At 37.2% G+C, this 12241-nt stretch overlaps 1 protein-coding gene across 4 annotated transcripts in view; it reads left to right on the top strand.

The window, feature by feature from the left end:
* The window catches only part of FER (FER tyrosine kinase), a 167453-nt gene extending 157372 nt beyond the window's left edge, over positions 1 to 10081 (top strand). For all 4 annotated transcript variants that reach the window (XR_010469109.1, XM_065046652.1, XM_021292553.2 and 1 more), the window contains exon 20: positions 1877 to 10081. Coding sequence is in view for 3 of the 4 variants with exons in the window: in XM_065046652.1 (XP_064902724.1) it covers positions 1877 to 2019 (143 nt within the window). In the remaining variant the exon portion in view is untranslated. The remainder of the gene's footprint in view (positions 1 to 1876) is intronic.
* The last annotated feature ends 2160 nt before the right edge of the window (positions 10082 to 12241 follow it).

Below are 12241 nucleotides of genomic sequence, written 5' to 3'. Positions count from 1 at the left end.
CCTCATAGGAGAGGTGCTTCAGCTCCTTTTTAATCTTCAAGGTCCTTTGCTGTACTCTCTCCACTGTGTCCATGTCTCTCTTGTACTGGGGAGCCCAGCAGTGGATGCAATACTAGAGGTGTAGCCCCACCAGTGCTGAGTAGAGAGGAAGGATCATATCCCTTGATCTGCTGGTAACACTTCAGTTGTAGCCCCAGACACCATTCTCCTTCCTTGCAGCAAGGACACATTGCTGGTGCATGTTTGGTGTACACCAGGATCCCCCGGGCCCTTTTCTGCCAAGCTGCTTCCCATCCAGACAGACCCCAGCACATCTAATGGTGCCTGGGGTTGTTCCTCCCCAGATACAGAACTTTGCACTTGTCTTTGTTGAACGGCATGAAGTTCCTTTTGGCCCGTTTCTCCAGCCTGATCAGGTCCCACTGGATGGCAGCACAACCCTCTCTCTGGCTTGTCATCTCCTCCTCCCAGTTTGGTGTTGTCAGCAAACTTGCTGAGGGTGCACTCTGCCCCATCAGCCAGCTCATTAATGAAAATGTTCAACAGGACTGAACCCAGTATTGACCCAAAGGGTACACCAGTAGTTACTGGCCTCCAGCTAAGACTTTATGCCACTTATCCCTCCCTCTGAGACTTGCTGTTCAGGCATCTCTCAATCCACCTCACTGTCTGCTCATCCAGCCCACACTTTAACAGCTTCTTCATGAGGGAGACAGTGTTGAAAGCCTTACTGAAGTCCTTCGATCTACCAAGCCAGTCATTTCATTGTAGAAAGCAATCAGGTTTGTCAAGCATGACTCGCCCTTAGTAAAGACTACTCCTGATGAACTTTCTTGTCCTTCATGTGCCTGGAAATGGTTTCCAGGATTAGCTGTTCCATCACCTTCCTGGGGATTAAGGCAAAGCTGACCAGCCTGCAGTTCCTTGTGTCCTCCCTGAAGACAGGAATGACGTTTACTCCAGTTCTCAGGCACTTCTCTCACTTACTGTGATGGATGAAAGATTGAGAGTGGCCTCACAAGTGACATCAAGACAATTCCCTCAGCACTCCTGGGTTCATTCCATCAGGGCAAATGGAAGTCCAGATTACTTAAATATTCCCTGGCCAGATCCAAGCATTCCACCAAGCATTCATCTTCCTTGCTCCAGATTTTCTCCCTGGTCTCTTCAACACAGGATTTCTGAAGGCCAGTATTACTGTTAAAGGCTTAATTGAAGAAGGCAGTCAGTACCTCAGCCTTTGTTTTGTCCTGCTTCACCAGGTGCCCTACCTCATTCAGCAGTGGGCACACATTCTCCCAGCCTTTCTTTTGTTACCTCTGTACTTAGAGAAGCCTTTCTTGTTATCTTTTACATCCCTGGCCAGACTCAATTCCATTTGGGCTTTACTTTTCCTAACTTCATCCTTGGATGCTCAGACAGTGTTCCTTTATCCCTCCCGCATTGCTTGTTTTAGTGTTTGAATTTGTCCAGGAGCTCCTTGTTCATCCATGCAGTCCTCCTGGCATTTTTGCCCAACTCCCATCTTAATGTTTATTATTGATTTCCTCAGTGGTGTGGGGAAATGGAACACAATTAAAACGTAGGGGGTAGCTCCTTCCCAAGATACAGGAAATTAATCTATGCAGGTTGCTGCCCTTAGGGATGAGAATACTGAAAAATTACCATTCCCAGCTTAACTGTCATTGGTACCAGAGCTTTGATTGCTTAATAACTATCTATCTTGTATAGATTATATGTTGAAGACTTTCCTTGTATTATCTTGAAGATCTTTTTAATGCAATGACTTTGAACTCTGCTTATTTCTTTTTTAGATTTGTCAATGTGCATCAGTTTTCAATGCTAAACATTATCTCCTGTTTTTATTGTGTGCCAGGCTACCGAATGTCAGCACCGCAAAAATGTCCAGAAGAAATATATAAAATAATGCAGAGGTGCTGGGACTACAAACCAGAAAACCGGCCAAAATTCAATGAGATTCAGAAAGAGCTGTCTTCAATCAAAAAGAAAGTGACATAGTGATAAACAAGTGCCAAACTCAATGTGTGGGACTTTACTTTCCAGTGAAGTAATCTTTTCCCCTCACACACTATGCTTTTATACAACATTATTTGCAATATTCTTCTAGGATTACTTTGAAATTAAGGGGATTTTTTATATACATGTGTAGCATTTTGAATGATGTCTACACCTCCATTAAAGACATATACTGCGAAATGCTATATATCCAGTCACAGTAATACTGTCATTTAGGTTACATGTAAATAGGAAAGCACATACTATAGATTTAAGGAACTGTGGCTTCTATCTGTTTTACAGCAAGTAACTGCTAGTGACATTTTTCAGAGGTTTTCTATTTTAAGCTGTGTTCTCACTCCGCTATCCCTGTCCTGTATGTCAACACCAGCAGCACTCTGATGTGATGACTGTCATACATGTTGGCCTTAAAAATGAAGACAGTTTTGACAAGTATTTCAACTAGAAATTTATATATTTTTTAAATTCTTTCTGCAACTGGTATTTTTAAGTGATACTTCATATTAAGGATGAAGGTCAGTTAGATTCTGGATGCAAATGTGCTTACTGTACAGTGAATTCCAGAATTTCCTTTCATAGAAAATTGAGTTACTTGTGGATTTCTTACCATACTGTAGTAAATACTTCTGGCTTTTGATGTGGTTCACTTAAGCCACACCTTTTCTTCCTACAAAGCCTTCAGAGTTCAGTAATGTATCTCTTTTACAGTGACTTATGTTTATTTAAGAAACAAAATATACAATATCAAGTCTTGACTACACATGATAAGGAATACTACAAAACATCTGCCTTCCAAAGAATTTGTAAAAGAGGTAGGCCAACATAAAAAGGATTACTAACAGCAGGTAATGAATATCATTGATCTTAGAGGAGTTAAAGAATGTGAACTGTTATATATGCTTTTGAACCTTATTTTGTTTGTTAAATTGGAAATAATTCTCAGAATGCAGCTGGAGCCTACGAAAGTTTATGATAATAAAAATTACATTCCATGCATAGCATCCAAAGGAAAATACTATTTTGGTATGGCATAAGGAAATTTTTGAAGAAACCAAAATAAATAAGTGGGTTTTTTAAAGCCTCTGATCAGCTGAAAAAGGCAGAATAGAAAAACTAACATACTAACTTTTATAAATCATTGCAATCAGATTTCAAAAGACTGGGGGCAAGAAAGTTTTAAAGTCCACCAGGAAGAAAAACCTTGTGTAGATGCATATATATATATATAAATCCTGCCAGAAAGAATGAAAACTTACTAAATAGGGGAGGCGGGGTAGGAGGGAAGGCAGTTTATTACTCTGGGTCCTCTTTGCAGCTGGAATTATTTTCTGGGGCCAAACACAGAAATAGGAACAAGTTAGAGTATCCTGATCTGAGTTCCAGAGTTAAGGTGCTTTAAGTTTTTCTAAGAATTAACTAAATTTTTTCAGATCAAAGGATGTCAGTTGCTGCTAATGCAAGTAAGAAACAGGGACTGTATGTAGCACAGCATCTGAAATGTTAATTAGCCCTATATTTTATTGTTACAGTGGGATTGACATGTAGTGAAGTCAGTGGCTACATTATGTTTTTATGTCTGTTCAGGTAACTTTTCTATTGTCTACAACATTTTTGCTCTCTGAAGTGTGTTTATAGTAGTACTGAGTGGTAATGTGAAGGGGATATGTATGACCAAAATACATGTAGTCTAGAAGAGTTTGTTACGTTTCAGTTAGTGTCCAAGTAAAACAATGAATGATGGTGCTGGAGCACATCACCTGCATTTGAGGTGAAACTGTCAGTATCCAAGTATAAGGAATGGTGAGTGTGCTTCTTGCATTTCTTAAGCGGTTTTTTTTCTTGGAGCTAAGGAAGCATATACATACCTATGAATGTATAGTGCTTGGAAAACTTGGTGGCATGAAGTTCAACTTCCTTATAAGCATACTGCATATTTTTACTTAGTTCTGTACTTCCAAGTAGCCCAAAGACGTTTTTCAAGAGCAATGGGAAACATTCTTGTTATTTGTATGCTTTTAAGTAGTACACAAAGTTTGTGCCTTAATTTGTTAGTATGCTAATGCAAATACAGGTGTACTAAGGTTTAAGGAATGTTCCACAATCATTTGGAAAAATCCAGGATTCATACAAATGTAGCTCCTTATGTATCCATCACTGAAGTCTGCAAGTAAGGATAATGGTGTCTCCTCTGTCACCATTCATAGCTTCTCTGGAGAGTTCGTATTCTTCTTCTATGAAAGGGATGAACTTTTTCTTTGCTATATGCCTTACTGACAGTAAAGAAATACTGGTTTATTTTTATAAAATACAATACTGTTTTATTTGTCTTAAATTAACCAGTCACCATCATGACTCTGACATAAAGATAAAAATTGTACTCATATGTTCTGAAATATTTAACATTTGTAATTCATATCACACTTCTGTTTAAATTTAAAGACTTTTTAAAACATGGAATTTCTACAGCAGCAATAAAATTTATTATTATTTCTGAAGTAGGCATCAGTTCAGTTAAAAAATAATAACTCTTTGGGAGAATACCAGAATGAGTTTATAGTTACAGAATAAATTTAAACACAGGTGCATGTCACTTCAATTATTTAAACTGTTTTCTTTTCATTAATTTGGCAGTTTGTGGCAGAACTTGTTCATCATCTCTCCCTTGTAGTTATTGCAATTACACAATTTAGAAAATGGAATTCATACCTATAGATACTGTTTTTAAATGTTTGTAAACTTCTCACAGGGGAATTCACAAACAAAACTGTCACACAATGAAATTTAAAAGAAAGAACCAAAGCCACCATGTCTGCTGTCTGTGGACTTTTGATGACTTCATCTTGCATTATTTGTAAGTTAGCCAGATCCAGATACTAGTCATTTGGCTTATATACTGTGTTTATCCTAGAGAACTTAAAAAAAAGTTAAGAACTAGACTCTTTTGCAAGTGTAGTGTTTCATGTAGGTTATTACACTGGCACTGTCTCAACCAGGGGGAGCCTGAATTTTTTACGCTGTTGAATAGGAGAAACTCTGAATACTGTAAATACCTCAGCCTCTTACAAGAGATGGAATTCAACAGCTTATCAGTTTTTTTCTTATTTTTCCAAGGAATTGCATTCATCATTTTAAAGAAGATTGTTTTAAGTGCAATAAATGCATCCTTAATTTGTTTTCAGTAAAAATGAAGTACACGTTAGCTTCATAGTCAGTCATCAGTGAAATAATGAGGATTCCTAAGCATCTCAATGTTATGGAAAGTAAAATAGTTTTGTCTGAAAACAAACCTTTCTTCAGCAGACTTTGATCTTGTAAAGTCAGCATCCCAAGACATTTTCTTGGAAATGTTCTTCTGAGTTTCTGATTGAATCAATGAACTACTTTTTCAATTAGCAACTACAGTTATATTTCATTTCTTCATAACAAAAATCTGCCTTTTTGTACAGTTGCCTAGTATTTTTATTGGAAGTGGTTATTGGAACATGCATCACCAGACAGATATCAGTAAGAACTGCAATTTATAAAGTAAGCCTGATCTTATTGAAGAGAAACAGAAAACTGGGTAAGGAAATATTAAGTTATTAATCTTGAATGTTTTTTCATCCACGTCTTTGACCAGCTTTTACACTTACACATATCCTACAAGCGCATCACTAAAGCTTACTGTACCTCACTAAAACTGACTTTGAAGTTATCCATTTGTTATCTCTTATAACTATTTTTTTATGCCTTTTGCACCCATTGTAGAGATACTGAAGAAAAATAAAACCACTTTCCTGAAGTGACAGCGTAACCAACTCTCAAAAGCATTTAAAAATTATCTCCCCCCTTCCCAGGTGTGCTGCTGCATGGATATTAACAATAGTAATTAACTACTAATCCTGTTTCCATTATTCTTGCTGTCATCTCCTCTAAAGGGCAGTGCCACTGATGCACTTGAAACAGTGAAGTCTTCGAAGAGACGAGTTAGTGTGTAAACAGTGTCATCAAAGATGGTATTCAAGAGCAGTAGTTCTGAAAATGGCTGGTTGTCACAAGTCATGGTAACTCATTCTAAGTATGGAATAAAAAGAAGCAGGCTAATTGAGATAATCCACTCTCTATAATAGCTGTCCCGTTTGTAGGCAATAGAAATGTTTGTTATGCCAGTGCATTTGGATTTGTGACATCTTTATGACTGAGCATAAAATAGCTTGCTATTAAGAGTCTACCAATTTTTTTTTTCTTAAGTACTCTTGCTAGGCAAGTCAGGGTATGTGGAAGGAATAGTATGAAGGGAATAATTCCTCTACTGCCAACCAAGGTACATATTTTTTTCTTCTTAGAATCATATTCATGCAGTCCATCACTTTCAGGAATATGGGACTTCAATTAGTAATTAGAAAATAAAGGCCAAGTCCAGTATTCCTGAAGTTCCAGACAACCATGAGTTTTTAAGAGTGATGTCTTCTTCTGGTTTTCTTCTGCCAGTTTACTGTGAGAATAGAAGTGCTTAAACAATCATCAGTAGCAACTTAGAAGAAAATGCATCAGTCTCAGAAACTTATCAAGCTTCTTTAAGAGTAACTTCAGTAAAGCATGTTTTTTGTAATCTTGTACTAGAATTCCCCTAAGATAGCTTTCCTTTCTAAAAAAAAATGAATCAAAACAAACAAGCAAACTGAAACCTCCAAGTTTAAACAGAAGAATCCTTTTACTTGTCACATTCTGAACAGTTTTTCAAGTATTGCTACAGATTCTTTCGTAAAGCTGACAATGCACCTGTGATTTCCAGTTCTTACATACTTTTCAGCTTTGTGTATTAATGCATTATTAACAACCAACTTTACTGTCAGACCAAGGAAGGGAAGACTCTCTCATTGAAAAGTACAGCAAGTTCTGCCTGGTAACTCACACATTTTCCTTAACTTCCACATTCAGTTATCTGGGTCTTGTTGTTCATTATAATAAGCACCATATATAACAGGAGCTAGAGGCTACATATTGTCTTTAAATGAGCAGCTAATCCCCCAAAATTTCACACCCTTGACTCTAGAAGCCAGTTTGTTTTTGGTACTCTGTCAAATAAGCAAAACTAATTTCTGTATTTCAGCCTTACTACTAATCCATAAAACAGGATGGTTCAGAGATTTATTTACTGTTCTCTCTAGGGGAATGATACCTCCACCAATAACCATAAGTTACCCCTGTGTGTCCGTTATGTCCCTGTGTCTCTTTGACCTAAAATTCTAACCGAAGTGTACGTCCAGGTGTGGAAACTGGGTGTTAAAACGGACTTGTTTCATTTTCAGGAAGTTGTACATTATTAGCTGTTTGAGAACACCTTTTTCTCAGACATCATATAGGCAGAACTTAAATTAGAATTTTCAGATGGTTTGGAGGTTGTTTTTGTGTGAGATGAAGGACTATTTAGATTGCTGGCTACATGCATGGTTATTTGGCATCTGTTTCAGATGTATGAGGGAGTAGTCCAGTTACAGATCTGAGATAACATATGCCTTCTCTGAATCAAAAACTTACAAGAAAATTGATGAAAAGGGGCCTCAAATATAGTTGACTGAGGTCATAAAGTGAAAACATAGAAGAGCCATGAAACACATTCTTTCTTCCTCGGTCCTCCCAGAACTGAATGTTTTGTAGATAAAACTCGCAATGACTGGCTTTGTGTTAGTAGGTAAATAGGACCTGTGAACCGGTATGATGACATAGAACTCACATTGCTAATAGCAAAGAAGGCTTGGAAGAAAGTGTTCCTAAACTGCTACTGTTTGGAACTAACATATAGTTTTAGAACTACAATTGTTTATAGATAACAAATTATGTTTTCTGAGTATGGTTAGAGAGACAGCTCATGCTTATCCATTGAAACTCTTCATTAATTTAAGGCAATTATGCTTAAAAAAAAATAAATACATTGATCAGCGATTCCTTTTAGATTACTTATGTTGAAAGTATGAGCTAGAATCTTCCACCATTAAAAAAAGAAAAAACCCTTTTATTGCCTTTGTATAGTCAATTCTGTCTTTCTCAACATATAAAGAATTCCGTAATTGTTAAATGCAGTGGTAATACATCATCCTTGGATATGTAAGCTACTCTGATCTTCTGCTTCAGTTTTACAGAATATTTCTGCTCTTTAATAAGGGCTGCAGTAACCTTACAGTTCTAGCTGAGCTCTGCTGTAGTACTCTGGCCTGTTGCATCTTCCTAATTCTGATTGCTCCATGTACCATAGATGGCGCCCTTTCACATAGTTCAAAAACACAACTTTCCAGATAGTATTAATTTTCATTATTGTCATCCATTTTGCTTTTAGAAATTTGCCTTCTGTACATCACATAACATTTACTTGTACTGTTAATTATAACCCCCGCCACCACCATGAAGTGCCGAGACTTGCAACTTCAGAAGATGAGCATTGCTAAGTCAGTAAAAGTCTACAAGGAACTGATCTTTCACTAGGTGTCTGAGTTGATACAGCTTAATGCAGTTTAGATATCACTAAAGCAGTTGTTTTAGTTAAAATCTGTTGTGCACTTTGAACAGCAGTATATTCCTTGCTCAAGATCTCTCTGCAATAGTAATATTTGTATTTGACTTGAACTCATCAGGAAGGTAGAACTGCTCCTTCCTTCCTCTTAGCTTATCATGGAAGGGAACTGCTGAGTTCAAGTAGCCAATTCAGGTGCTGTCAGCGATTCTGGTATGTAGCATGGATGCAGCCAAGATGCCATAGAGAAGGTCTTACAGTCTACATGGGCCCTCTTTATACTACACCTACACTCACTATGAGTCACTAATAAACCTACCGGAGACTGGAAGTTTGCCATATCTTTGAGTGTGGCTGATTCCTAAAAGTTACCTGAAGCTGTACTGCTTAGGGAGAAATAGTGACATTTTTTTCTTTATCACGAAGTGCAGAATGTGTTATTCAATGGGGATTCTCTGCATTATGTTTTTTTTTTTTTATTATTATTTTTAATCTGCATTTATTTTCCTTCATTCCACTCCTGCTTGGCATTGTTACAGATTCAAAGTCTTCAATAGATGGAACAACTAGAAGAAACATATCTGTTTCCGCTGTCGATTGTATTATTATCTGTAATTGACAAATTAACTTGTTTTTTCCACCAAGCTTCCCACCTAATTTTCACTAAAATTCTAAAAAAAATATAACAGGAAAAAATTGGTTACATAGGTTCATAATGTGGGACACGAAGAGGAGGCAGACTCCTACAAAGGAATTTTGAGGAGTGAAAGCCAGCAATAAACACCCGTGTTGTCCCTTCTGTTAGAGGACTATGTAGTCATATGCACATTCAAATGACTTCCAGAGATTGAACTTGGACTAAAATTTGTAGGACTGCTGTTTTTTCAGTTGCGTGTGTTACTTTACTTTTGTATGATTGTAAGCAGCTGAAGATGGAGGAGTGTTGGGGAAAGAGGGAAGGTTTGTTCACTAGCACATGCAAGGCTTTTGCCAGTAATAACCTTGAGCGGGGCACACATACCATTTGCAAAATGTTTGGATTTCTGTTCAGTTTTGTGCCAAAGTATGCACCAGCAAGTTTAATATCAGGTAAAGCACCTTTTATAGTCTTTGTTGTTTAAAAATAATTTATTTGTGAAACAGATTGATAATACATAACACTGGAAATGGGTGCTTCTTCCCGAAAGTACACATGTAAAAAAAAAAAAAAAAAAAAAAAAGAAACAACATTTGTGTGTTTATCTGGCTTTTAAGCAAGTCTGAAAATGATAACTATGTAATACAGTTGCCAGTTGTCTGTCCTTTATAATTTTAAATAGATCTGCAATTTAACTTTATTTATTTGCCAATTTTTTTATACACTTTAAAGTTACACTTCTGATCTCTAGCTAACTTTTTATTTTCCTAGGCTGTTACAAAACAGAATTTCAGTATTCTTGTAAACTGCAGACCATTTTTTAATAGTCCTTTGTCTTTTCCTATGGACCAGTTACCACTAAGGAGTCTGCAGTCCCCTTTTTACTGTACTCTTCCAATAAATGTAAAATATCTGTATCAAGCTGTCTCATTTTATTTGGTATTTACAGGTTGTGTTTATTCACTTGCTTCTGTAATCAAGCAAAAGACAAACTATAGTAGCATTGCTCTTGGGAACAGCTACAATTCAAAGTATTCTATTTCACAAAGAGAAAAAAAATTCTATTTTGTTTGAATTTTTTCAGCAATTTCTGGAGTTAGTATCTGTGTGATCCTCACTCACAGTTTGTCTGTCACTTTTGTTTACCTTTTGTATATCAGAAGGTATTGAAAGAATGAGTGGGCAGAAGGGAAAGGATGTTGAAACAGGCTGAGAATTTGAGGGCTGGAGCTCTGCAGTTTGCAGGATGTTACACCACATATTGAACTGTGTAAAGAAGCTAGACATATTCTGTATGTATCTGCATATTCTATGCTCCAACAGAAAAGCAAAATCTACAAGCATTTCTGGTTAAGAACAATGCAGCAATCTAAGGGCATACCTGTTACTTTTATATGATCTAGTGCTCGGTTCCTTTTACATATTAAAAAATGTTACATTCTAAATACAGGTTGCATTTTGAAGCAGATTGTCTAAAGCTATTTTATGCTTTACTTTGAATAAAACAAATCTCCATAACAATTGCCATTCTCACCATACTTTGATACAATTGCTTTGATTTCCATAATTCCTTCTTAAGATAAAGACTGGGATACCAAAATTATGGCTGAGGTAAAAAAATCAGTATTATTATGCCTTAAAAATTTTAAACAAATCTTTTGCAGTCTCATGGCTAATGTTAAGTCTGAACACCCCACTGAAAGAACTACTTTTACTTCCTGATGCTCCCTGCAGATGCACTTTTGTTTCAACATCCAACAGTGGGTGGAAAGACAGGTTTTTGTTACCTGCACCCTTATACAGGGTTACTAAGCACACTGTGTGCTGGCACAGCTCTGCCATTTGCAAGACTTGGTACCTGACTGAAGGAGCTAGCAAAGAAGCAGATATATGGCACTGATTAATATGTGGGACTGAGGTACCTAGGTTTTGGATTGGTGTTTTTTTAAATTAAGTACTATCACTTGTTCTTGTAAACCCTTTGAGGTAGTTTTTGCCACCATCTCCCAATAATTGTGGATGGGAGAGGTGTAGGTCCAAAGGTCATCCCTTGAATTTACCAGTATGTGTTAAAACAGAGGACAACCCAGCATGGGCTTGCATGTAGCTGTGGTACAATTCTGCTGAGAGACTAATTTATTAGCAGGATAATTTTAGAAAAGGTTACTACAAATAAATCTGTTTTGCACAGTGATGCCTGGCCTCCAAACAGTAAAAACATGTTGTTTGAAAACTTGCCACTGCCAAACATTAAGCAGCACAGGGTCATCAACTTTCCACATTTGAAGTGTCACAGGAATTAATTGGGAATGAGGGTAAAGAAAGAAGTCTTTGAGGTGATCAGAGTAGATTACAGTTCAGAGTAGATTTAAAGGACATAGAGTTTAAAAGATTAAATTGATTGATAAGTTTTCTCAGAAGATCTTAAAGGACATGAAGTACCTAAGGATGCCTTTAAATGGCAGATCATAGCGTCCCCCTATTCTTAAAACGCACCATTAAACCACTCAGGCACATCTTGCCCTAGCAAACCTAACAGTCTGCTGCATTAGTGAAGCGGTCCCATGCAGGAGAACACACACCACAACCATAACACCTCATTTCATATCTCAATTCAAGTTTTCCACTTGGGACTTTTCCTGCCTAGCTGGTTTTTGAGCCCTAACCTTGCAGGTACTGCACAACTGGTGAAACTCCACACAGAAGTCATTTGGACAAAGAAGTGTTGATACTGGATAGCAGTGCTTGCAGCCATCCAGTTTTCTCTAATCACCCAACGTTTGCATGCTAGATCAGTTATTTTTCTCTGCAAGTGATGCAAATACTGCATGTACAAAGATGTTTTGATACTCAAGTACAAAACCTCCACTGAAGTTTGGCAGAAACACTCTTTTTGTTATATGAGGGAGAGACATTAATCTTGCTCAGAGACACAGAAAAGTCTCACAGCTGAGGAATCTGAGCAGAAGTATGTGCCTGCCTTCAGCCTGATGCAAGGGATTTGGAGAGATAGTGGAAGAACAGTAATGGATTTTTTCCTTTCCAGCATATTCCATTTGGTGGCCCACTGTGTCTGC

This window comes from Columba livia, chromosome Z, assembly GCF_036013475.1.
Source record: "Columba livia isolate bColLiv1 breed racing homer chromosome Z, bColLiv1.pat.W.v2, whole genome shotgun sequence".
Lineage (NCBI taxonomy): Eukaryota > Metazoa > Chordata > Aves > Columbiformes > Columbidae > Columba > Columba livia.
This window is presented reverse-complemented; position numbering and strand designations above follow the sequence as displayed.